The sequence below is a fragment of the Ranitomeya variabilis genome, chromosome 4 (assembly GCF_051348905.1).
Source record: "Ranitomeya variabilis isolate aRanVar5 chromosome 4, aRanVar5.hap1, whole genome shotgun sequence".
Lineage (NCBI taxonomy): Eukaryota > Metazoa > Chordata > Amphibia > Anura > Dendrobatidae > Ranitomeya > Ranitomeya variabilis.
In genome coordinates this window covers 223,636,814-223,663,487 of record NC_135235.1, presented here as the reverse complement: position 1 = coordinate 223,663,487, position 26,674 = coordinate 223,636,814, and the positions used below count along the sequence as shown (strand labels likewise).

Here is a 26,674-nt window from a genome sequence, read left to right as displayed (position 1 = left end):
GTCAGCAAATCTTTTTTTGCATCACTGAGTAGCCTTAAAGGGATTTTACACTTAAAAGACCCCCCCACTGATCAACAGGTTTTCCCTGGACAATCCCTTTAATTCAGCCACACTGTAGGACTTTGATGCAATCTTAGTAGAAGGGCGTCTGGATGGCCTGGAGTCATCCTCTTCTCCTGTCGAGTTCTTAGATGTTTTTTGGAACATTTTATTCCTGTTGCCCAAAAATCCAGGTGACCACCAATATGGCTGGTATGAGAGGAGAACATATCCAGCTTTTCTGGAGTCCTGCATGACCAATCAGCCGAGCAATGCATGGAATACTGAGAACTGCCGGGAGGAAACAAGAAGATTAATGTTTGTAAACAAACAACAATGTATCAGTTTCGTCACAAACAATGTATCCATCTGTCCAATGTTCTTAGTTTCTATCACTTGTGGACCTGCAGAAATAAAGAAGTGACTGACAAAACAGAAACTCGTGGGATTCCTCCATGTTTCCATTAAATATGTGCAAATTTAGAATTTTCCTACAGTTGCAAATCCAAAGTTTGGGGAATGCGATTTGTGCAAATAATATTCACATCAGGTGTCTTGCATCTCTCTCAATAAGGTGTTTTAGATTTCTACAAAAAACAATTACATGAGTGGGACAGGAATAAACATTGCTGCAACACATTTTCTGCTTGAAAAAAGAATCCTTTATATGTATTTAATTGATCGATGGGTAATATAACTTGTTATAGGGAGCAACTGATTTGATTTATGATATACTGACATCTGGTGGACATTTTCTGCAATTACAACAGAAGGAAAATTAATAATTGGTATTAGGTTGACATCTAGTGGTCATATTTGGTAAGGCATTCGAAATGAGATCATAACTGCAGGCTGCAGGGGCGTCATGTTATTTTGCATTTGATCGATGAGCTCATTGCCAACAAGTTTAAATGACAGCGACAGCTGCCAGAATTACTGCTCCGGCAAGGGCGGCTCTGGTATAACGTGATATATTATATTACCATCCACTATAATAATAATCTCTCTGCAGAAGCAAGTACTGCACCAGTCTGAGGCTTAAACAAATTTTACAGATTACTCATTTCAAAAAAAGATGCAACAATTGAAGTTGTGCAGTATGATTACAATGATACCAAACTTGGAGAGGTTTTCTAAAACTTTATTAGGAACTTTAAAAAGTTATGAAAGTTTGCAGGGTCATTTTGTAGAGACCCAAAACTTTTTTTAAAATTATTATTATTCCTTGAATGGGACTGTGTGGGGGCTTGTTTTATGTAAATCAAGCTGTGACATATCATCATATCATTATGGGGTGTATGTTATATTTTAATTGCTTTTTATTTCTTTAAAATTGACAAATTTGACATCGATTTAATACATTGGTGCAAGAAATGAAAGTTTTGATAGCTCAATCATTTATGAATGCAGCAACACTGAAAAATAAATAAATACATAGATAAACAAATATATTTATATATTTATTTATCTATTCATTGTTCAGTATTGCTGTGTATATATATATATATATATATATATATATATATATGCAGAATTACTGAATAATGAATAAAAAGATAAATATATATTTATTTATGTAAGTTATTTATTTTTCAGTATTGAAAATATACAGACTTGGTCTGGCCATCGGAGAAGCAGGAGAATCCTCCGGTGGGCCCCTGTGAAGGAGTGCTAATGAGCTATTGCACTCGATTAACTATTTGCAGGAAAAGATATAATCTATTTGTTTAGTAAACAAGCTATATATATGATATATCTTGTTTACTGAACAATTAGATTATATCTTTTTCTGCAAATAATTAATCAAGTGCAATAGCTCATTAGCACTCCTTCACAGGGGCCCACCGGATGATTTTCCGGCTGCCCCGATGGCAAGTCCGAGCCTGTATATTTACATGTATATTTTTACATTTCTTTTATCTTGACTGGGCCAATGAAGTAATTCCAATTTGTATGCTGTTTGTTGATATTTATATAAAACAAATACTTTTAATTTTAATTTTTAGTCCCTTTAATGGTGTTGAATCTGTAATAATCTGATTCTATATACTGTGGTGTTGCAATAATTTGCTAGTCTCTTCAATTTAACAGGAGTGCTAATATGGCAGCAATAGGGGTTTTCAACTGACTCCCAGCTGCCATGAAAACCCATTGCCGCCCTCGTGATCATGAGTTCCGGAAAGGTGAATAATCACTTTTTCTATTTTCAGCTTTCAGTGATTGAGAGAGTCATTTAAGGGGTTAACAGCAGCAATCGGCATCAGCGCAGATCTCTGCTGCTAGAGGCTGACGCAAACAGATACAAGAATCAACCAATGGTGATTTTATTCATTTTTTTAATATTACAAAAATAACTTCTATCAGATTTACTGGCAGCAACAGAATAAAGGATTCATCAAAAATATCTATATTTCCTTACATCACAGCCCGAGAAGCTCACAATCTAATTCTCTGCCCCCGCACGTGAGAAACCATTTCATGTTTAATATCAAACTTACTAAAAAAATCAAACAAAACTTTTATTTTTTTAATTTTTTTTTACTTACTGCCAGGATCAGAGTTTTCTCTGATCTCAGCAGCAAATGCGAACAGAGCATAGGATTTTTAACCCCTTCGTGATCAGGCAATTTTCATTTTTTTTTGCCCTTTTTGTATGTTTTTTTTTCTTCTTCCTCTTAATCCAGTATTTTATTTATTTTTTTTATTTTAGTGGTTAACAAAAACGTTTTGGAACGTTTGAATCGAAAATTTGGGTTGTGTCGGTAATTTCTGAGACCTGTAACTTTTCGATTTTTTTTTTTTTTCAGTCGATGTGGATCTGTGAGATCTTATACATTCTTTTTTAGCTGTACGTTATATTAATACCATTTGGGGTACACACAATATTTTGATTATTTTTTATTACATTTTTGGGACCAAAAAAAACAGCAATTCTGACATTTTTTTCCTTTGAATGTTAAATAATTTTATATTTGCTAAAGGCGACTTTTAAGAGACCAATTATATGCAGTCACCCACATCTGCTGGGTGCAGTGCAGGCTCAGCTGCTGAGCCCGTTCCCTACTCCCGCACCTTACTGGGGACGATTACATTCTACATCACAAAGGGGTTAAATATCTTTCATTTAGAATATGAAAAACAGTCCTAATCCTTTAGTTTCTAGCAGTGAACCTAAATCTCCTTTAGTTGGCAGCCTCAGAGATTATATTATTATTATTTATTTATATAGCACCATTGATTCCATGGTGCTGTACATAAGGAGGGGTTACATACAAGTTTCAGATATCACTAACAGTAATCAAACTAACAATGACAGACTGATACAGAAGGGTGATGACCCTGCCCTTGCGGGCTTACATTCTACAGGATGGTGGGGAAGGAGACAGTAGGTTGAGGGTTGCAGGAGCTCTGGTGTTGGTGAGGCGGTAGCTTCGGTAGTGGTGAGGAGGCAGCAAGGTCAGTGCAGGCTGTAGGCTTATATATAGACAGATATTAATCTCTTCATCTTGCAGGAAGTTGTCGATGTCACACTTCCTTATTCGCAGGAATTCATTCAATACATTAGTTTTTTATCTATTCATTTATATTCTGCAGAGGAAAAATAGCAAAGAAAAATACTAAATAGTGATTACAGCTTAACAAAATAATTTTAAATTTAAGTGCTGACTGTTTAATCTATATGTAGAGAGCCCCCCCTAGTGGTGGCTGTATAATCTGTATGCGGTGAGCTCCTAGTAGTGTTTGCTGTATAAATCTGTATGTAGTGAGCTCCCTCTACTGGTGACTGTATAATCTGTATGCAGTGAGCTCCCTCTACTGGTGACTGTATAATCTGTATGTAGTGAGCTCCCTCTAGTGGTAGCTGTATATATCTGCATGCAGTGAGCTCCCTCTAGTGGTGACTGTATAATCTGTATGTAGTGAGCTCCCCCTAGTTGTGGCTGTATAAATCTGTATGCAATGAGCTCCCCCTAGTGGTGACTGTATAAATCTGTATGTAGTGAGCTCCCTCTAGCAGTACCTGTATAAATCTGTATGCAGTCAGCTCCCCCTAGTGGTGACTGTATAAATCTATATGTAGTGAGCTCCACCTAGTGGTGGCTGTATAAATCTATATGTAGTGAGCTCCACCTAGTGGTGGCTGTATAAATCTGTATGCAGTAAGCTCCTCCTAGTGGTGACTGTATAAATCTGTATGTAGTGAGCTCCCTCTAGTGGTGGCTGTATAACATCTATATGCAGTGAGCTCCCTCTAGTGGAGGCTGCATAATCTGTATGCAGTGATCTCCCTCTAGTGGAGGCTGCATAATCTGTATGTAGTGAGCTCCCTCTAGTGGTGACTGTATAAATCTGTATGCGGTGAGCTCCTAGTAGTGGTGGCTGTATAATCTGTATGCAGTGAGCTCCCTCTAGTTGTGACTGTATAATCTGTATGTAGTGAGCTCCCTCTAGTGGTAGCTGTATATATCTGCATGCAGTGAGCTCCCTCTAGTGGTGACTGTATATTCTGTATGTAGTGAGCTCCCTCTAGTTGTGGCTGTATAAATCTGTATGCAATGAGCTCCCCCTAGTGGTGACTGTATAAATCTGTATGTAGTGAGCTCCCTCTAGCAGTACCTGTATACATCTGTATGCAGTCATCTCCCCCTAGTGGTGACTGTATAAATCTATATGTAGTGAGCTCCACCTAGTGGTGGCTGTATAAATCTATATGTAGTGAATTCTCCATAGTGGTGGCTGTATAACAGCTGTATGTAGTCAGCTCCCCCTAGTGGTGGCTGTATAGTCCAGAGGTGTCAAACTGCATTCCTCAAGGGCTGCTAACAGGTCATGTTTTCAGGATTTCCTTGTATTGCACAGGTGATAATTTAATCACCTGCACAGAATGATTCCAGCACCTTGTGGAATGCTAAGGAAATCCTGAAAACATGACCTGTTGGCGGCCCTCGAGGAACGCAGTTTGACACCTCTGGTATAGTCCATGTGTAGTGAGCTCCCTCTAGTGGTGTCTGTATGACGCCATGTAGTCTATCTCTAGTGTAGGTGTACACCACTGTGTGCACAGTATACAACTCATTAAGTACATGATCAAATATTAATATGGAAATATAAAGATTGGATGATGCTGGTGGTGTAATTGTGCCTGTCTTACAGTAAATCAGTGGATTATTAGTTTCAGCAGAATATACAGTGTGTTGTATCTGTATAGAGGAATATATTATCTCCTACCTTGTACATAGAGGCTGTCCCCTGAACTCTGAGCTCTTCACCATTGCTTATGATTGCTAAAAACACACAGTATTGGAATGTGAAGGTGATTTACAGGCAGAAATTACATCACAAACTTCCTGCAACAATGTATCAAGCCCCTAATCTGGGGAGACCCTGCTCCTGCCACCACTTTACCATCAGCTCCCACACATTGCCACCCGTGTGTTCACGTTGTGCTTCTCCTGATACATGTAGATCTATTCTCACAAGACTGAATGGGTCACTGCCCCTCACACGGCCAGCACACCCTTCTCCTCAAATACTCTGCGCTGCTGGACATTGCTCTCAGTATGTAAGTTTCAGCCTGACACCTGTCACTTGTCTCCTTTCCCTTCCTCACATCATATTCCTCACCATGACTGGAAAAGTCTCCCCCCATAATATCATCACATTCATCCCCTGCGGACACTTCTGTCTCCTCAACAATCAGTGTCTTATTCTCAGAGCTCTAACCCCTGTGTTCTATTCCCAGCCCTCTAATATGACTGCTCTATTCTCTGCACTTTATTATCTTCCCTCTATTCTCTGCACTCTCTTCCTAGCACTCCATTTCCTGCACTCTATTCCCACACTGTATTTACCCGTACCTCATCCCCAGTAGTTCATTCCCATCATTCTTGCACTCTGTTCCCAGCACTCTGTTCTCAGTGCTTTATTCCTTGCACCCAGCATGTTATTCTCTGCATCATATTTTCTATGCTCTATTCTGAGCACCTGATATTTTTCATTCTATCAGTCCTCTATTCCCTGCACTCTATTGCCAGTTTCCTATTTTCATGCATCCTATTTTCTACACTCCATTTCCAGCACTTTATTCCTTGCACTCCATTCACAGCACTCCTGGAGGCTATTTCCTGTATTATATTCCCTGCACTTCATTCCAAGAGCACTGCACTCTTTCCTGTACTTTATTCACTGCTCTCCATTCCCACAATCTTTTAACTGCACTTCAGCTTCAGTAAATCATTCCCATCATTCTTACGCACTATTCCATGCACGCTATTCCTTGCACTCTATTCCCTGCACTTTATTCCCTGCACACCTGCACTTTATTCCCTGCACTTTATTCCCTGCACTCTAGTTCCTGCATTCCTGCCCTTTATTCCCTGCACTTCTGCATGTTATTCCCTGCACTCCTGCACTTTATTCCCTGCACTCTACTTCCTGCATTCCTGCCCTTTATTCCCTGCACTTTATTCCCTGCACTCTACTTCCTGCATTCCTGCCCTTTATTCCCTGCACTTCTGCACGTTATTCCCTGCACCTTATTCCCAGTGCAACTACACTCCATCCCTTGCACTCTTTTCTCAGCACTTGTACACTCCATTCCTTCCACTCTATTCCCTGCACCCTATACCCTGCACTCCATTCCCAGCACTATGTTCCCAACACTCTTACATTCTATTCCTTGCCCTTTCTTCTCCGCACTCTATTCCTTGCGCACTCTATTCCCAGCACTCCTGCACTCTATTCCTTGCACTTTCTTCTCCATGCACTCTATTCTCATCACTCTGCTCCCCATGCTTTACCCCCTCCCATTAGAAACCGGGCTACCAAACCATCTGAGACATCATACTCTACAGACACTGTATGTTACACTGGATTTTTTTCTACATTTGCTATAGCAGTCTTACTTCTCAGGTTTTACCTCTTTGACTTTTTTCCATATTTCTCATAACGAAGCAGAATAGAGCCAGGGCGATCAGCGAGAGGATGAGGATGTTCGCAGCGATGAAGGCTCCGAGAAGCGTCAAGTCAATATATCTGGAATCTGAGAAGGTCGGTTATCATCATGTAGCAAAAAACTAATAATATACCAATGTGAGGCTTCTCTAACAGATATAGAATTGCCTATATCCTTTAAGACTCTTCCCATTACTCCACTGACTTCAACCATTGACTGTAGCTTTGATCATTTATTGTAAATATTTACTATAAAGTGCTATTACTCAATAAAAAGCAATGGCTGATATTAAGTAAGTGACAGTGAAAGTCTCTAGCTAATTATCTTGAAGAATTCTAATATTCGGCTCTGCAGATGGCAACATTTTCTGATTGGCAGAATTTCACCTATGGAATTCAAAATTCCAATTTTGATACAGCAGCATATCCAAATCTAATCTAGAGATAATAATCAGCAATTACTTACCGCACTGTGGGGAGAGAACCGTCACAATTTCCGGAGCCGGAGGCGGAGATGTCTCTGTAATGAGATGAGATGAATTTACAATGTACATCCAAAAAGTTTTTTAAGTCATTGCCTCCATCTCCTAATACAGGATGATTGCAAAGTAAAGATTAACAGGGACCTCCAGCTATAAGGGAACCAAGCAATTGCCAACAGTGCCCCTAAAGGGCAAATAAAGAATTACATCTCGAATACTAAATTCTATGTACATCCGTATAATACATGAATTTCCTGCAAATCTTTTTAGCTGTACTTATTTTTTTTTTTTTTATAGATGAGGGTCTTTGAGATAGGAACCACTCCCCTTCTAATGTTTTTTTTTTTATTTTCTACACAAGACAAGGTCATTAACACAATAATGTAGAAAAATTTAGTATCCTAACAGGTGTGTAAAAGGAGCACAAGCAGGGATTCTTACGGAGCTCAGAGTAGGGGTGATCTAATTGGACTTTAAAGCAAAAAAAAACTTACCGAAGGAGAGTTTGGCGTCTGGTTCTTCATTTTTGGCTGTAACAAAAAAGGAAATAAAATAATTAAACTAGGTCCCAACGTGAGTGCAAAGTATCAGAGTTGTCCTATCAGGTCAATAACAGTTAAAGGGTTATGGCAGAAAGTAGTGTCATTAATAAGGTATGAAAAGAGAAGTTATGTAAGAGTCCCACTAGATCACCAGGGAAGTCCACTGCTCCACAAGGACTCGTCGGAAATCTATCACACTACCAGAACCGTCTACAGGATCCTCAAGAATAAAGATTAAACCACTGACTCACAAGGAGTGTAAATTTACCCCTGAGCACCAAGAAAAGGGGAAAATCATAAAAATTGGGTCATAAACCATTGGATTATAATTGAAATAATTGAAATTATAATGTGACATTGGATCTCTATGTTTTGGCTTTGTAAAGTCAGCCGAAGATGGTGCTCCTCAAGAAATAACCATTGGGATTAACACTGATCCCAATATTTGACTGCCAGTGAAATGAGGTGTCAGGTTACATCTCTTATTATACTCTATGGAGAAGGGAGGTAGAAGGAGTGAGGAGCAGGGTGAGGAAACAAGCAGAGGTAGAAACAGGAAAATACTTTCTGGAAGGTATGTTTCCTTATTCCAGAGATGGACTCACATCTACACTGCGTAGTTCTTCTAGATACAAGCAGGAATCCATCCCTGTGTGTTGTGCTGAGTATAGGAGACATCATAGCTGCTTGTCTCCTTCCACCAGCTCAGAGTCAAGTGCAAATTCAAAATAAAGTCTGAAGAGGAGAAATTGGTGAAAATGCAGGATGCAAGACCTAAAATGACCAGGAGTAGTGGTCTTCCTCATGTTCTCACACGAGAAAGTTTCTTCTGAAAAGTTACTTGAAAGTATAGTTCCCCTTTAAGTTAAAGTATTCTCAGAGCTTTGACCTGCAACCTTACTTCTTCCCTCTGTGATACTCACCACGTTCCCATGAATGTTGCTACACTATCACCCAACACTTACGTTGCAAAGCGATATCAACAAAGTCACTGGTGTCCCCGTGTAGATTCCATGCGGAGCAGCTGTATGTATTAATATCACTGGATGTTATGTCCATCAGATACAGCTCCAGCCCCTTTCCAGTCACACTGCTGACCACGGTATTCTCTCCCTTCGTCCAAGTCACGTAAGCTGCCGGGTTACTGAGAACCGAGCAGTTGAGGATCACAGAATCCCCTTCATTTAGTACAACGGTGTGATTTGTTATGAGTCCTGGGGGGAAAAAAGTATAAAACTAAGAATGTAACAAATGTAACAAATGTCATCAATATTTACAAACAGTAACCAGAAAGTAAGCAACAAAGTAGAGGGGCGCAAATAATAGATAAATGTATCATTCCACCTGTCAATCAAAAAGCAGCTTTTCTGCCATGGGCAATTCTTGTCTAGTGACAGTACGTTGTCTAATGTGCAAGGGTTCCCTGTAATAGCGATGGGCGAGTTGATTCGAGGAGAATTTGCGTCAAGCTTCATGAAAAATTTTGATTCGCCTGAAGCTGAACTTTGCCAGTTGTAGCCTTGCTCTGTGTCGTGTTAGCTCTGTGATCTGTGTTCTTATACTCTGATCTTTGTTACTGGACCTTGGATTTTCCTTTTCACTACTCGTTTGTATTACCCCTTTTGCTTCTGACCTTAGTTACATGACCCCGGTCTTTGCCTCTGAATATTCTTTTTTCTTATCCCTTTGTCTTTGACCCTCCTGGCATTTGACCTTGAACTCCTTGATTTCCCTGCTTCACGGCTTGTCCTTCAGAATTGCCTCAGCTTCAGATATAATTTCTATTACTCTACTCTACTTGCCCTTGTCTTGCCTTGTTCAGTTTTCACCAGTTTGCATCCTCCCTCTGGCATCTTTGCTTCCATCCTTACTCTTTGGTGCCTCAGAGTGATGGAATCGAGTCAGAAATGTACCGAGTCAGGAACTGCAGCGAGGTGAGACTAATATATATATTTTTTTGCTACATTCCCACAATAAGCTTTTTGGTGAGTTTTTGAAGTTGCAGAATTTCGGCACCCAATAAGTAAAATAGCTTACTTGATTTTTCTTGAAAATCTGCAACATCAAAAACATCTCAACTGTCAATCATAAGGAGCTCACTGCCCCCTTACAAGCAGGAGGCAGAGGAGAGGCACGCTCAGGATGATAGAATAATAATAATAATAATAATAATAATAATAATAATTTTTATTTATATAGCGCCAACATATTCCGCAGCGCTTTACAACTTATAGAGGGGACTTGTACAGACAATAGACATTACAGCCTAACAGAAATCACAGTTCAAAATAGATACCAGGAGGAATGAGGGCCCTGCTCGCAAGCTTACAAACTATGAGGAAAAGGGGAGACACGAGAGGTGGATGGTAACAATTGCTTTAGTTATTTGGACCAGCCATAGTGTAAGGCTCGGGTGTTCATGTAAAGCTGCATGAACCAGTTAACTGACTAAGTATGTAGCAGTACAGACACAGAGGGCTATTAACTGCATAAAGTGTATGAGAACATGATGCAAGGAACCTGATTATGTTTTATTTTATTTATTTTAATTTTTTTATTTTTTTTGAAGAATACAATAACCCTGTATCCATGGAATTCTATGTGCACAATCACACAAGGTAAATATAGACTCTGCACATTGTGCTCTGGTTGATCTAAGCCAATGGTCACAGTTTTGTAAAGTAGCAAATTGAAAAATCTGATTTACTCCTTTGAGTTCATAGAAGAAAAACACTGCACTAACATGCACACGGCAAAAAGTCCATGCACAAAAGAATAAGCAAATCATTACCTGAGAGGTCAATAAAAATATCTATGGATGGTGGATCTAAAAATAATGCAGAGAAATAAAGCAAATATAATAGCAGCAAAGCAAATTGCAAGAATATAAAGTATCAATGACAAAAATATCACTAGGAAAATGAAACAGCAACAAGAATGCCAAGACCAAAAGTGATGAGCGAGGAGAAAAGGCTCCAAAGTAAAAAAAAAGACTAATACTATATACAAAATTAAAAATGTATCAAACGAGAAAGCAAACAATGGAGCTGAAAACAAGAAATGGGAAACCAACAAATATGTCAATTTTGATGTTTTCCCTTACAGGGAAAAGTTAAAGCTCCATTTTGTGTTTTAGAACCTTAACATTGATAAACAAATCTAATCTGACTGATACCAGATTTAGACAGGGCAAATAACTCTCCAATACAGGCACAACCTAGAAACAGCTAGATAGAATATCTATAGTCAATGCTGATCCTACCAGCAGAATAATGAGTGCAACTCTGGAGTGTCATACAGGAAGAGGCGGAGCCTGTTTGCCATGTGCTCTGTGTGTGCTGCCTAGAGAGAGCTCCTCCTCCAGGAAAGAAGGCTCATTTTGGGACTGGCCTCCGGGGCTGGACCCCCGACTCCCACCTCCTGGCAAGCCGGCGGGGGGTGGGCGGACTCCCAATCCGGCTGGGGTCAGAAGGTCTGGCCAAGGATCAGGCAAGGGATCCAGCATGAAGACCCGTAGGAACCCTGAGGCCATGGCCATGGCGGCTCCTTCCCCCGGAGGTAGTCAAAGTATGAGCAGGGGTGCTGCAGCGGTGCCTCTTGGTTGGGGCACCAAGGTGGCTAGAGAATCCGCCATGGGCTATGGTTCCCACAACCATGCGCACCTCTGCGAGTATGAGGTTGCCTCAAGGAAGCTAAAATCCCTCTGGGGGAGTTGAGGGTAGCTAAGGAGAGGTCTGACAGGGCCTCCGGCAATAAGTAGGCCAAGCTATCCGCCGTGGTCAGGAAGATAAAAAAATCCATACAAGACCTGGAAAGCCAGAGATGTGAGATCCTGGCCGGAAGAGGGCCCTTCCGTGAAAAGTTGGAGAATGATGACCGGTTCAGAGCCATGACCGGTGGGGCTCTGGAGCGGTCACGGAGATCCGGCCAGGTGGTGGAGGAGGATGATGAGGAAGAGGAATGCGAGAAAGAGGTCGCGCCCTACCCACAACCTGGGGGCCTGGTAAGAGATCTCCAGGCATCGCATAGCAGGATAGCCCCCGAGCAGGTGGCTCTCCCGTCAGATTCTGGCCCTTCAGGGGACAGCGGGAGTGAGGGGGAGGATGAGGATGGTGGTGGTAGTAGTAGCAGTGTGGGGGGCTGCCTCATCATGCAGCAGATCAGGCAGATCGAGTGCCCGGCCCGTTTTAACCAGCTGAGGTTCGGGGATGAGATAGGCGAGGACGAGGCAACCAGGAGGGGGATGAAGAGAAAAGCAAAGAAAAGGAATAAGAAGAAAACATCTACTGTGCAGACATTTGTGTATGTCCCCCTTTCTGGGGCTCCCTGTGCCGCTGTGCGGCACCCGCTACCCACCCCGGCTCGGGCTCTGTTGTGGGTCCGCAGCAAGGGAGCGGGGAGATTACAGGCCATGACACGCAGGGTGCTGCCTCTGTTTGTGGTAACAGAGGGGGTAGTGATGTGTCTGATATGGAGCATGTTGTGGAGGCTGGCCCAGTGGTGGGCAGGAGAGTGACAACTGAGACCACATCTCCGGCAGTGAGTGCTGGGACGTCTGGGTCCCCCACTTACGGATCTGTTAAAAATGGATTGCCTCTGGGGACCCAGGCACCTAGTAAAGTAAAGGGGGAGGGGCCTGCTGCTCCGGCAGAACAGGCTCACAAATAGAAAATGGTGGGGGCTCCCCTGGAGGGGTCTGCGGTGAAGTTGAGGGCCCCGCCGCTGGTGGACATTGAGGCGGAGTTGCCTAGCCTGGGGCTTGCCGCTGGAGATGCTGTGACCAGGCTGTTTGTGGCTCAGGGTGTGGTGGGGGGGCGCTGTGCTTCAGGGGACTGGTACCGCCAGGGGGTTTCCTGGGGGTGGATCCAGTTCTGGGTCGGCTCTGGGGGTCCCAATGCGGCTGGTCTCGTGGTGCGTGGCCTCCTCGGCACCCGCTGCCCATGTAGGTGCAGCTTGGATAGCTGTGCTGTGCAGCTGGAGGCTGAGGGCGTGACTTTCCAAGGAAAAGAAAAAAATGATGCTTAGCTGCGGTCAGCAATGGAGCAGGGACTGCAGCTGCAGCAGACAGCAACAAGAATGTTTGCCTGGTGGGGTCCCCTGAGTCTGGGGGCTTACCTGCGGTGGGGGCTCCGGCGACAAGGCAGGATGGAGCTGGAGGCGGGTCTGCTCCTGGCTTTCTACCTGCCAGTGAGGGAGGAAGCTCCATGCCTGCTGTGGTGGCAAGTCAGGCAGTGCTGCTTAAACCCTATGGCAGCACGTTACTTAAATGGACAGCAGCACTGTGTGCAGAACCCCCCAGCAGGGAATATGCCATCAGTAGGTGGCAGTAGCAGTGGGGAAGCAGAACCTGGAAATACCCAAAAGGTGAGGCAAAATGATATTGACCCCAGTGTGCATGTGAGTGAGAGTGGGGTGACTGATGGAGTGGATGAGGAGGGTGCAGGTATGGAAGAGTCTGGTTGAGGATGCGAGTGGCAGTGTGTCTAAGGTGGCAAGTGTGAGTACGGTGTCTGATGGTAGTGGGAGAAGGGGGGGGGCCGGTCCATCTGCCCCCCCGGCCACCAGTTCTCTGAGTTATTCGGGGGGGTGGCTGGAGCCTCGGAGTCTATTCAGGGGTTTCCTCGCCTCTGGACCTCAGGGATAGCGTCTTTCGGCGCCGTTTCCTGGAGGCCCTCAAAAAGGGAGAATGGATGATCGAAGTAGAGGGAAGAGAGGTGGACTTGGCCTTGTGGCTGGATAGACACGGCTTGGTTGCCTTCCAAGATAAAAAGGAGGGGGAAACGGGTTGGTCCCTCCCGACAGCCAGGCAGGGGGTGGCCAGGTGGAATGTGGTCCATCTTCGGTGGAGGGGCAGTGAAGCGTGCCCGCCAAGGGGGAGGGTTATGGAGCTCCTTCAGGGCAATGGACATCTTTGCCCTGATTCAACCATTTGGCACCTCCTTCTTCGATGTCAGTTTTGTTCGGCCAGAGGGCTTAGAGCTTTTCTGGTCGAATTTCGAACTGGCAAAGGGGGAGCCCGGCTGGCAAGACTTTGCCATATATGCGGTGTCTCACCAAAATAGTGTAAAGAGGGTGACCGTCCTGACAAGTAACGAGTCACTCTCTGGGGTCGACATAATGACGTGGCTTTCCCGTTATGGGGAAGTCACGGAGGTCCCTAAGAAAAATAAGGACGAGTTTGGCATTTGGTCAGGGGGCTGGACCTTCATGGTAAAGTTGAAGGTTTCAGAAGGTAAGGTCACCCACATCCCCTCCTCAGCATTTCTGGGGAGGGACAGATTCCAGATCTACCAGGGGCAACCGAAGGTCTGCCACAGGTGTGGAGATCCCCGCCACTTCAGTGCAGACTGCAAGGTGCAGAAATGTGCCTTGTGTGGTGGGGTAGGCCATCTTGCAGTGGCCTGTGGTAACATTAGGTATCACCTGTGTGGTGACCTAGGTCACCCATATGGCCGCTGCCCCCTTCCTTTTCTAGCACCATCTCTGGCATGGCAGGGGGGAGCCAAGGGGGGTCTCCGATGGTGCAACTTCTGCTGGGGCTGAGGGAGGAGGTGTGATGGGAGCTGAGGGGTCAGTGAGGAAAGGCGAGGCTGGTACATCTGCCCACCAGTGGCAACAGATGAGGCGCCATAAGGGCAGGGGGCAGGATAAGCCTCAGGCAACTGGGGTGATGACTGCCCCCACTCTGGAGGTGGCAGCTGAAGCCTCTGAGGCCCTAAGGGAGAAGGCGGTGAGCGAGGAGATCCAGAGGATGGAGAGGGTGGAGTTGGCTGCTTCCAATAACTCTTCCCAGTATGAAAGTCTGGATGAAGAGGTGGTGGAGCAGCCTAAAAAAATGTTTGACAATCATACTGGTAAGAGTCAGAAGAAGTGGAAGAACAAGGGTAAAAAATCTAATTCCCCCCGTGACCGCTAGGGTGCCTACGGAAGGGCTCACTGGCTCCCCTCTGATCCCCCTCTCCAATCGGTTCCAAGCCCTCGATGACTCTGCTGTGTTGGAGGTCTGTGGTGAGGGGCTGGACGCAACATCTGGGGTGCCTTCGGGGAGTGGTGAGGTCTGTCCTCGAGGGGATTCACACTCCTCTGGGGGGACTACCTCGGGGTCCAGAGGCGAGGAATCTATTTCTGGGAAGGAAGTGTCCAGTGCTGTAAAGGAGGATATGGACACCTCGGTGTCTTTAAAGAGGAGGGTGAGTCAGGCTCCTCCTCAGAGGGGGAGAGGAAATCAGGGGGTACGGTTAAAAAACAGGCCATCTAACTCAATTACCCATGATGGCGGAACCTACCCCGTTGACTCTGGCATATATTAATGTTGCCAGCATAAAGTCAGATATGGCTAGATTTACAGCCTTTGATTTTTTCACACGGGTTGAGGATGATATTTTATTTTTGCAGGAGACCAGACTAACGGACCTGGGTCCATCTACAAATCAAAGAGGGAATGGAGGAGTGGGCCCTCATACTGGTCTCTTGCGGGCGAGCCGTATAGCGGGGTAGCGGTCCTTTTTAAGACCGCGGAGGTGGAATGCCGATGGGTAATCGAGGTAGAAATGGGGAGATGTTTGGTCTTCATGAGGGGACAGGAGCGTCGGCTCATCAATATCTATGGCCAGCAATCTAAGTGGGACCGTAAATGTCTCTTCCTTAGGATCAAGCCCTATCTTTTTACGAGCCCGCCGGTGGTATTCGGTGGGGATTTTAATACTATAGCCAGACTCCATGATAGGGGAGGCGCCAGAGACCGGCTGGCTTATGATAGCGCAGCCTTGAATAGCATAGTAAGCGAAGCTCGCCTGGTGGATCTCCACATCCAGCACACTCAGGTCACGGGGGTTTCATCTTTTTTAGGGGAAGCAGTAGGTCTAGGATAGATAGGATTTTTTAAAAGGAGGAAGCCGTCTCTTCTGTAGTGTCTGCTGTTGAGGAGGTGTTATCTGATCACTGTTTCATTTTCTTTACTTTGAATGTTACAGAGACTCCCCGGACGGGGAGAGGCCTATGGAAGCTGAAATCGTCCCTTCTGGAAGAAGCGGAAGTAAGACAATCCTTTGAGGAATTTCTTCAGAGCCAGGTATCTCTCTTTGGTATTTGTAGTACCATTTTGTAATCTTGCCTGAAGAAGGAGCCATTTTGTAATCTTGCCTGAAGAAGGAGCCACTGTGCTCTGAAAGCTTGCAAACATATTATTTTCTGGTTAGCCAATAAATGTATCACTCCTAGAATACTTCTGTCATCATTGAGCAGAAAAGTATTCACATCGATTTTTCTGGCTAACGCGGTACCACAATACAATTTGTTATTGTACATCGTATTTGTAGTAGTAAGTCTGAGTGGTGGGAGATCTTCAAAAGAAGGGTTGCAAGGTTCTTCCATCAGCACTCGAGCCTCAGGGGCCTGAACAGGTCCCGCCTGTATCGGGAGCTGGGGAGGAAACTTGAGCAGCTTGTCTCGACTGAAGGGAACCGAGAGGAAATCTCCAGGGTGAAGACCTTGCTCAAGGGGTGCCAGTATGATAGGCAAACATCCATGGTTTTTGAGAGGGATTTCCGGAGGTACCATTCGCCCGACCCTTACAGAAACTGCAGGTTGTCAGTGAATTGTAAGATAGTGACAGGACTGATCAACAGTACGGTGTCCGTGAACAGATCCAAATCAGGGATCTTGGAGGTCGTCAGATCCTTCTACTCATACCTCTTGGGGAGGAGGGATCCTGATCAGGATGAGATGTCGGCTTTCCTGTCTGAAACCATCCCTGAGCTGGGGGATGACCCCTCTCTTCATGTTTTGGCAGAAGCAATCAGGGAAGAGGAAGTGAGACGGGCGATTGATGGGCTCCGGCCCAAAAAGTCACCCGGTCCGGATGGCTTAACATCCGAGTTCTACAAGACTTTTAGGGACTCTTTGGTCCCCCTCTTGACTGAGGTGCTAATGAGTGCCTCTCCTCGGACATTCTGCCCAGTCCAATGAGGAAGTCAGCCCTGATTGTCCTGTCAAAGGGTAAACACTCGTCCCATATTGAGAATTGGCATCCCATAGCGCTTCTCAATACAGACCAAAAGGTTCTGGCAAAGGTGCTTTTTAATCGGTTGGTGAAGTTTGCGCCCCGGCTCCTTTCGGGGGCCCAGTACTGCTCTGTTTCACTCCGCAGTACATTTAGTGCTGTGCTCAGTGTCCGGGAGGCAGTGGAGCAGGGCAGGGCTGGTCACTGGAAGGGGTACTTGCTGTCCTTAGACCAGGTGAAGGCCTTTGACCGGGTTAACCTTGAGTACCTCTGGTCCGTCCTTCTGAGGTATGGTCTGCCTGGGAGGTTTGTTGATTGGTTGAGAGTTTTATACAATGGAGCAGAGACTTTTCCGCTCGTGAACGGTTGGGTTGGACACCCTTTTGAGGTGAGGTCTGGTGTCCGCCAGGGCTTTCCTCTGATCCCACTGTTATACGTGTTTGCGATCGACCCCTTTTAAGGAGGGTGGAGCGTGGACCGTTGGTGGGAGTCGGGATCAGTAATGTAATGTATGTACGCAGTGACTGCACCAGCAGAATAGTGAGTGCAGCTCTGGAGTATAATACAGGAGGTAACTCAGGATCAGTAATATAATGTATGTACAGTGACTGCACCAGCAGAATAGTGAGTGCAGCTCTGGAGTATAATACAGGAGGTAACTCAGGATCCGTAATGTAATGCATGTACACAGTGACTGCACCAGCAGAATAGTGAGCACAGTTCTGGGGTATAATACAGGATGTAACTCTGGATTTGTACAGGAGCAGTAATGTAATGTATGTACACAGTGACTGCACCAGCAGAATAGTGAGTGCAGCTCTGGAACATAATACAGGATGTAACTCAGGATCAGTAATGTAATGTATGTACACAGTGACTGCACCAGCAGAATAGTGAGTGCAGCTCTGGGGTATAATACAGGAGGTAACTCAGGAGCAGTAATGTAATGTATGTACACAGTGACTGCACCAGCAGAATAGTGAGTGCAGCTCTGGGGTATAATACAGGAGGTAACTTAGGATCAGTAATGTAATGTATGTACACAGTGACTGCACCAGCAGAATAGTGAGTGCAGCTCTGGGGTATAATACAGGATGTAACTCAGGATCAGTAATGTAATGTATGTACACAGTGACTGCACCAGCAGAATAGTGAGTGCAGCTCTGGAGTATAATACAGGATGTAACTCAGGATCAGTAATTTAATGTATGTACACAATGACTGCACCAGAAATACATTGTAAATACCTATGCCACCACGTACCAGCCCAGTTGGTGCCTGAAGATGAGCACTGTTTGGTCTACAGCTCTATACATTGTGAGAACTGAAGAGATCTAATCTCCATAAATTAGGAAATATAAAAAGGCACCCAAGACATGAAGTTGGGGTAAGTACATCGGGAAGTCCTGGTGCCGGTTGCTGAAAGTGTAATGGTGTCAGGTAGCTGCAGAAAGGAGCTTAATTTTGATCTTGCTCACCACCTTCCTGATGGCACATTTAAAAGAAGCCATCTGGCAAGAAAATAGAAACCAAGACAAGCCCAGGATGTCTACTTACATTGTACATCCAGAACCATCATCTTCTGAGTTGAAGACCTCACGGCCGGATAGTTCACCGCGCAGGTAATAGACGTCTTGTGATCGCTCAGTAATGGAGTGAACGTTACGCTGGATGATTTTCCCCATGGTTTATCCAGATTGTCTTTCCACCATGTGATTGTTTGATCTGTTCCCTCGCAACTCCCCGGAGGAGAACATGTCAGGGTCACCTGTTTGCCAACTCTCAGATTACCCAGATTTGAAATTTCAGGTTTTCGTGTAAGATCTGTAGCATACAAAATACAAACGTTATTATTTTCTCTTGTCTTCGCAATTTTCACAATGAGTTGACCAGTATTGAAAAAAAGGAAGGAGATTTTGGTACTTTGGGAGTTGTTTATGCTATATGTGTCTTTACACTTCTACCAGTGCCAAATTACAACATGGGTCCTTTAATGAGATACAGATGTTGCAAAGGTTACCATGGCAAACAATGTATCATTTTCATTACTTAACCTTCTGTGATAACTTATCCATTAACCCTAGAACGCATACCTGGGGCCTCGCAGGCCTGCCAGGTTACTTGTTTTCTATTTTCTGTAAAAGTACTTCAGTTAGAATTTTGAAAATCTAGGTAATCCTCAGGTATATAGTTGTTAGTAATTTCCAGTTATTCATATATTTTTATGTTACAGACATTTCGGTATAACAACCTGTTTTTGGGACTACCCAAAAAAACCTCACGCACCTGGGGCCTTTTAGGCCTGTACTAGGTTTACATGTGATACTCAGTCTTTTTGTCTGTATTGTTGCTGGGGAAGAACTTTTATGACTCTGCTATTTCTGGGAAGAGTGTGGATTCTGCATGACAACATAAAAATAAGAAAAATAAGAAAAAAAAAAGAATAAAAATATTACAATGGATAATTACTTTACCAATTTTGAAATGGCCAACTTTTTGCTTCGAAAGCAACTTACACTTGTTGGTACTATGAGGCCAAACCACCGCAAAATTCCTCCAATCATGAAGCACAATGCACAGCGAACAATCTACGAGAGTGTATTCGGTTTCTGCAATCAAGCAACAATGGTGTCTTATGAACTTTTGATGCCTACTATGATGGAGAGAAGCAGCATGATATGCTTATCAAGGCAAATTATGGAGGCAATGATCCGATGTGGAATACGCTTTCTGGAACATCCAGAGCAAAGAGAAAAAAAAAGAAAGCGCTGCTATATTTGTCCAGCAAAGAAGGAAAGAAAATTGGAGCGTTTCTGTTCTACTTGCGGACAAAATGTATGCAAGAAACATTCAGCCGAAAAAATAATATGCGAGAATTTTCTGGGGAATATGTAAAGTTACAAATAAATATTCCTGCACCAAGTTTGCTACAACCAAAAAATGTTTTCATAAAAAAATTGCATATAGAATGCCTATATTTGGCGTGCCCGTTTACTTACTTTTTTGTTGTTTTGTGCACATAATTATGTTTTGAAATATACACATCTTAGGCTGTGTTCCCAGTAGCGCTGGGGTTCGCCAGAAGGGGATCCATAATGGATCTGACCTCCTGGTAACTCCAGGATTCCGCCAGCCTTAGCTGGGGTCACCAGGAGGTCCGATCCATTACGGATCCCCTCCTGGCGGACCCCAGCGCTAGTTGGAATGGGGTAGTCCCAAAAAAAGGTTGTTTTACCGAAATGCCTATAACATAAAAATATATGAACAACTGGAAATTACTAACAACTAGGGTTGAGCGAAACGGACCGGTCATTTTCAAAAGTCGCCGACTTTTGGCAAAGTCGGGTTTCATGAAACCCGATCCGATCCCAGCGTGGGATCGGCCATGCGGTACACGATCTTCGTGCCAAAGTTGCGTTTCCTATGACGCTTAAAGCGCCATTTCTCAGCCAATGAAGGTGCACGCAGAGTGTGGGCAGCGTGATGACATAGGTCCTGGTCCCCACCATCTTAGAGAAGGGCATTGCAGTGATTGGCTTGCTTTCTGCGGCGTCACAGGGGCTATAAAGGGGCGTTCCCGCCGACCGCCATCTTACTTCTGCTGATCTGAGCATAGGGAGAGGTTGCTGCCGCTTCGTCAGAAGCAGGGATAGCGTTAGGCAGGGTAAATTAACCCCAAAACCGCTTGTGCTGTAGCGATTTCCACTGTCCAACACCACCAACTTTTCTTTGCAGGGACAGTGGAGGCTCGATTTCTGTGCAACAGCTCTGTAGGTTATAAGGCTCCCTGATAGCTGCGTTGCTGTGTGTGTACGCCGCTGTACAAACCAACTGCTTTTTTCAAAGCACAAATCCTGTTGCTCCTTCCTTTCTGCACAGCTATCTTGTTTGTTTGTCCACACTTTTGACTTTTGTGTGCAGCAGTCCTTTTTATTGCTGCCTGCCATACTTTTCTGAGATTACTGTAGGGAGATAGTAATTGTAGTACAGTCCCTTTTTTTTTTTTTTGTTATATCTCTTCAAGCCACTTTCTGCCACAGAAAATATACTCTAATACAGTGGCCCAGATTTATTCACTAGTCTCCCTGAAAAAATAAAAAAGGGGCAGATTAAAATTGGCAAATCTGCATCAGTGCCAGTCCTGTCTGTGGCATCTGTCTTTCATTTTCTGCCACAGAAAACCTACTGTATAACAGTGGGCCTGATTTCTTCACAATTCTCACAGAAGAAATCAAACAAGTGGGAGATTAAGATTGGCAAATCTGCATCAGTGCCGGTCCTGTGTGTGGCATCTGTCTTTCTTTTTCTGCCACAGAAAACCTACTGTATAACAGTGGGCCTGATTTCTTAACAATTCTCCCAGAAAAAAAAAAAAGTGGGAGATTAAGATTGGCAAATCTGCATTAGTGCCAGTCGTGTGTGTGGCATCTGTCTTTCCTTTTTCTGCCACAGAAAACCAACTGTCTAACAGTGGGCCTGATTTCTTAACAATTCTCCCAGAAAAAAAAAAAAGTGGGAGATTAAGATTGGCAAATCTGCACCAGTGCCAGTCCTGTGTGTGGCATCTGACTTTCTTTTTCTGCCACAGAAAACCTACTGTATAACAGTGGGCCTGATTAAATCACTTGTCTCCCATATCCAAAAAAAAAATTAAAATAAAGGGAGAATAATCTTGCCAAATCTGTGCATCTGTGCGAGTGCTGTCTGTAGTATCTGTCATTCATTTTGTGCCACAGGAACTATACCGTGATATAATGGGCCTGATTAAATCCCTTGTCTCCCATATCAAAAAAAGAGGGACATTTCTATTGCCAGTGTGTGCACATGCGTCAGTCCTGTTAGTGCCATATCTGCCAGCCTCTTTCTGCCAATCAAACTGTGTAGTGTAATACAGTGGGCCTGATTTTTCCCTGCATTCTCCCACACATAAAGAGGGACATTTCTATTGCCAGTGTGTGCACCTGCGTCAGTCCTGTTAGTGCCATATCTGCCAGCCTCTTTCTGCCAATCAAACTGTGTAGTGTAACCCAGTGGGCCTGATTTTTTCCTGCATTCACCCACACATAAAAAAGGGAAATTTAAATTCACAACAAGTTCACGCACACCTTCTACCTGGTTTTACAGGACCACATAACGGTTGTTAGTTTGGTTACATTTTTCCAAGAATGAGGAAGTCTGGTGGAAGAGGTCGTGGCCGTGGGCGGTCATTGCCAGCTGGTAATGATGGTAGTGGTGGTGGTCGTGGAGCATCAGCTGGTCGTGGGAAAAGCAATATAGCCCCTAAGTCTCGAGTTGTTGAGCCAGCGTCATCGTCTGGCTACACAAGGCCTCGAAGGCTCCCTTTTCTGGGAGTAGGAAAACCGCTTTTGAAGCCGGAGCAGCAGGAACAAGTATTGGCTTTCATTGCTGACTCTGCCTCTAGCTCTTTCGCCTCCTCCTCGGAAAGTGCCAAATGTCAGAGCAGTGCGTCGTCAGTGGATGCTCCCGGTCAGGAACAAGTCGCTTCCTTGTGTACTTCACTCAGAACAACAGTGAAGGATGTGTCAGGCGACACAACTGGTTACTCCATGGAGCTCTTTACACATACCGTGCCTGGGTTAGAAAGGGAAATTGTTAACAGGCCATGCCCATTACAAGATGAATCGGACATGGAGTGCACAGATGCACAGCCGCAGCCAGATTATTATGCTGTTCCTTTGACTCAGATCAGAACATTGCCCTCGCAGTGTACTGATCCAGAATCTGACCCCGATGAGACTATGGAGCCCCATCACGAACGCTATAGTACCAGCTTACACGGTGACCCAGAGGAAGGTGCACAGAACATAGAAGAGGAGGTCATAGATGACCCAGTTGTTGACCCCGATTGGCAGCCATTGGGGGAACAGGGTGCAGGCGGCAGTAGCTCTTAAGCGGAGGAGGAGGAGCCGCAGCAGGCATCAACATCACAACAGGTTCCATCTGGCAGGCCGTATCTGGCCAAAAACGTGTGGCAAAACCAAAACCAGTTATAGGACAGCGTGGCCATCCGGTTAAAGTAGCTCAGTGTGCAATGCCTGAAAAGGTATCCGATAGTAAGAAGAGTGCAGTCTGGAATTTTTTTAACCAAGATCCCAATGATCAGCGCAAAGTCATCTGTAAGAAATGCTCAAGGACCTTCAGGAGAGGTCAGAATGTTAAAAATCTAAATACAAGTTGCATGCATAGACATTTAACCACCATGCACTTGCAAGCCTGGACAAACTACCAAACGTCCCTTAACGTTGTAGCACCCTCTCACAATGAAGCTAGACAGCAACGCGACATCCCTTCCCTCACTGTAAGCCCACCGTTTACCACACCACCTGCAGGTAATGTGGCGGTTTCGTCGCAAGGCCAAAGCAGTCAGGGAATCACCAGGTTCGTGGTAGGAAAAACTGTATGTAGGGCAACAGCAAGAATACCATCACCAACCCTCTCTGTCACCCATGTCCACCGGCACCCCCGCTAGTTCCACCGTATGCAGCTCTCCAGTCCAGCTCACCCTACATGAGACTCTCGTTAGGAAAAGGAAGTACTCATCCTCGCATCCGCGTACACAGGGTTTGAACGCCCACATTGCTAGACTAATCTCGTTAGAGATGATGCCCTACCGGTTGGTTGAAAGCGAAGCTTTCAAAGCCCTGATGGCCTATGCAGTACCAGGCTATGACCTACCCAGTTGACACTTCTTTGCGAGAAAAGCCATCCCAGCCCTCCACCAGCATGTAAAAGACCGCATTGTCCATGCGCTCAGGCAATCTGTGAGTAGAAAGGTGCACCTGACAACAGATGCATGGACCAGTAGGCATGGCCAGGGGCGTTACGTCTCCATCACGGCACACTGGGTTAATGTGGTGGATGCAGGGTCCACAGGGGACAGTAATATTGGGACAGTTCTGCCTAGCCCACGGTCTAGGAAACAGTTGGCTGTAGGCGTTCGTCCCCCCTCCTCCTCCTCGTCCTCCAGCAGAAGTGAGAGCTCGTCCACAGACCGCAGTCGCACGACCACTCTATCCGCAGCTGCCACTGTTGCACATGAGGTGTCCAATTATGGAACAGCTAGTGGCAAGCGTCAGCAGGCTGTATTGGCAATGATTTGTTTGGGCGACAACAGACACACCGCGGAAGTTCTGTCCGAGTTCTTGCAGCAAGAAACTCAGTCATGGCTGGGCACTGTACATCTTGAGGCAGGCAAGGTAGTGAGTGATAACGGAAGGAACTTTATGGCTGCCATAGCCCTTTCACAACTGAAACACATTCCTTGCCTGGCTCACACCTTAAACCTGGTGGTGCAGTGCTTCCTGAAAAGTTATCCGGGGTTACCCGACCTGCTGCTGAAAGTGCGCAGACTTTGCTCTCACATCCGCCGTTCGCCCGTACACTCCAGCCGTATGCAGAACCATCAGCGGTCTTTGAACCTTCCCCAGCATCCCCTAATCATCGACGTTGCAACAAGGTGGAACTCCACACTGCACATGCTTCATAGACTGTGCGAACAGAGGCGTGCTGTTATGTATTTGTGGGAGGATACACATACACGGGCAGGCAGTTGGATGGCAGACATGGAGTTGTCAGCTGTGCAGTGGTCGAAGCTCCAAGACCTGTGTCAAGTCTTTCAGTGTTTTGAGGAATGCACACGGCTGGTTAGTGCAGACAATGCCGTAATAAGCATGAGCATCCCCCTAATGCGTCTGCTGATGCAAAGTTTGACGCACATAAAGGAGCAGGCGTCTGCAGCCGAGGACGAGGGAAGCCTTGATGACAGTCAGCCATTGCCTGCTCAGGGAAGTCTACAGGACGAGGTGGCGGGCGAAGAGGAGGATGATGGGGATGAGTATTTTTTGGATGAGGAAGCTTCTCAGGGGGCAATAGAAAGTGCTGGCGGTGCAAGGCCGGGTTCAGGGTTTTTGAGGGAGACAAGTGACGTTGATTTGCCCAAAAGTGCTCCTCAACCCAGCATATGCACTGACTTGACAACTGGAACATTGGCCCACATGGCGGATTATGCCTTGCGTATCCTCAAAAGGGACCCACGCATTATAAAAATGATGACCGATGACGATTACTGGTTGGCCTGCCTCCTTGATCCTCGCTATAAAGGCAAATCGCAAAATATCATGCCACATGAGAACCTCGAACAAATATTGGCAACCAAACAAGTTACTCTTGTAGACCGTTTGATTCAGGCATCCCCAGCACACAGCGCTGGTGATGGTTCTCACACAAGCTGCAGGGGTCAACAGGGCAGAGGTGTTAGAGGTGCACAAATCAGAAGTGGCGTAGGACAGAGGGGTTTTCTGACCAGGTTGTGGAGTGATTTCGCAATGACCGCTGACATGACAGGAACTGCAGCATCAATTCAAAGTGACAGGAGACAACATTTGTCCAGTATGGTTACTAACTATTTTTCCTCCATTACCGATGTTCTCCCTCAACCGTCATTCCCCTTTGATTACTGGGCATCCAAAATAGACACCTGGCCTGAATTGGCCGAATATGCATTGCAGGAGCTTGCTTGCCCAGCAGCTAGTGTGCTATCAGAAAAAGTATTCAGTGCTGCTGGTTCAATACTGACCGAAAAAAGGACTCGTCTGGCGACCCAAAATGTTGATGATCTCACCTTCATTTAAATGAACCACTCATGGATTTCAAATTATTTTGCCCCACCTTTCCCGGCTGACACCTAGCTTTCCTGCAAAAAGGTCTTTCTTTGGGACTGGTGTTACTGACTGTTCCAATCTCTTAATTTGCTGCTGCTCTTTGTCCAGCATACGACATGTTTACACCTCCCTAAATGGCCTAACTCCCCCCACGGGGCCGTGGGGTCGCCACTTGGCGCAAGCACCTGTCAGAGTGCCGTTTGTCTGAAGAGGTGGGTGTGCCCACTTTTGGTTGACGGCACTGGCACTGGGTCACTCATAGTACAATGAAGTGTCTCTGGCGGTGGTGGCGCGCACCCAACGTCAGACACACCGTTGTAACATGAGGGGCCCTGGGCTTGTACCGCCAGCCAGGAGAGAGTTTCCCCCCCAGGTCAAACAGTGCTCTACCACTTGCAAAATTATCTCTCGCTGCTCCACCACTGTAGTCTATGCGCTGAAATCCTTCAATGGCTGGCACAGACAATAACAATTTGTTGACATGTATGATGCTAGTTAAAATAGTCAGGGGCCCTGTCCTACATTTACACAAGTAAATACTTTGCGCCAAATTACAATGACTGAAAGTCAGCATAGGAGCACACCCCTGTACCTAAGTATGCCACCCTTTTTTTTGGGGGGGGGGGTTTGTTTTTTTTTGGGAGACATTAACATCTATTTAGTTTTTGGGAGTACTTACTGTGTCAGACACTCCTTCCAATTGTACTCCGCTGACCACACCAATGCTGCCTCTGTACCCCTGCCACATAATGGAAGCTGCATATAGCCTATTTTATTATTTTAGGCCTAGGAAGTCTGTCTGCGGTCCCTCCTTCCAATTGTCCTCCGCTGACCACACCAATGCTGCCTGTGTACCCCTGCCACATAATGGAAGCTGCATAGAGCCTATTTTATTATTTTAGGCCTAGGAAGTCTGTATGCGGTCCCTCCTTCCAATTGTCCTCCGCTGACCACACCAATGTTGCCTGTGTACCC

At 45.3% G+C, this 26,674-nt stretch overlaps 1 protein-coding gene across 1 annotated transcript in view; it reads right to left on the bottom strand.

The window, feature by feature from the left end:
* Positions 1-2,843: 2,843 nt before the first annotated feature.
* Positions 2,844-26,674, bottom strand: part of LOC143770437 (sialic acid-binding Ig-like lectin 14) — a 30,492-nt gene continuing 6,661 nt past the window's right edge. Inside the window, exons 4-11 of the mRNA XM_077260059.1 lie at positions 18,576-18,842; positions 10,809-10,844; positions 8,983-9,231; positions 7,970-8,005; positions 7,460-7,513; positions 6,959-7,081; positions 5,269-5,324; positions 2,844-3,627 (exon numbers count right to left, since the gene is read on the bottom strand). Coding sequence (XP_077116174.1) covers positions 3,613-3,627; positions 5,269-5,324; positions 6,959-7,081; positions 7,460-7,513; positions 7,970-8,005; positions 8,983-9,231; positions 10,809-10,844; positions 18,576-18,842 — 836 coding nt within the window. The 3' untranslated portion in view covers positions 2,844-3,612. The remainder of the gene's footprint in view (positions 3,628-5,268; positions 5,325-6,958; positions 7,082-7,459; positions 7,514-7,969; positions 8,006-8,982; positions 9,232-10,808; positions 10,845-18,575; positions 18,843-26,674) is intronic.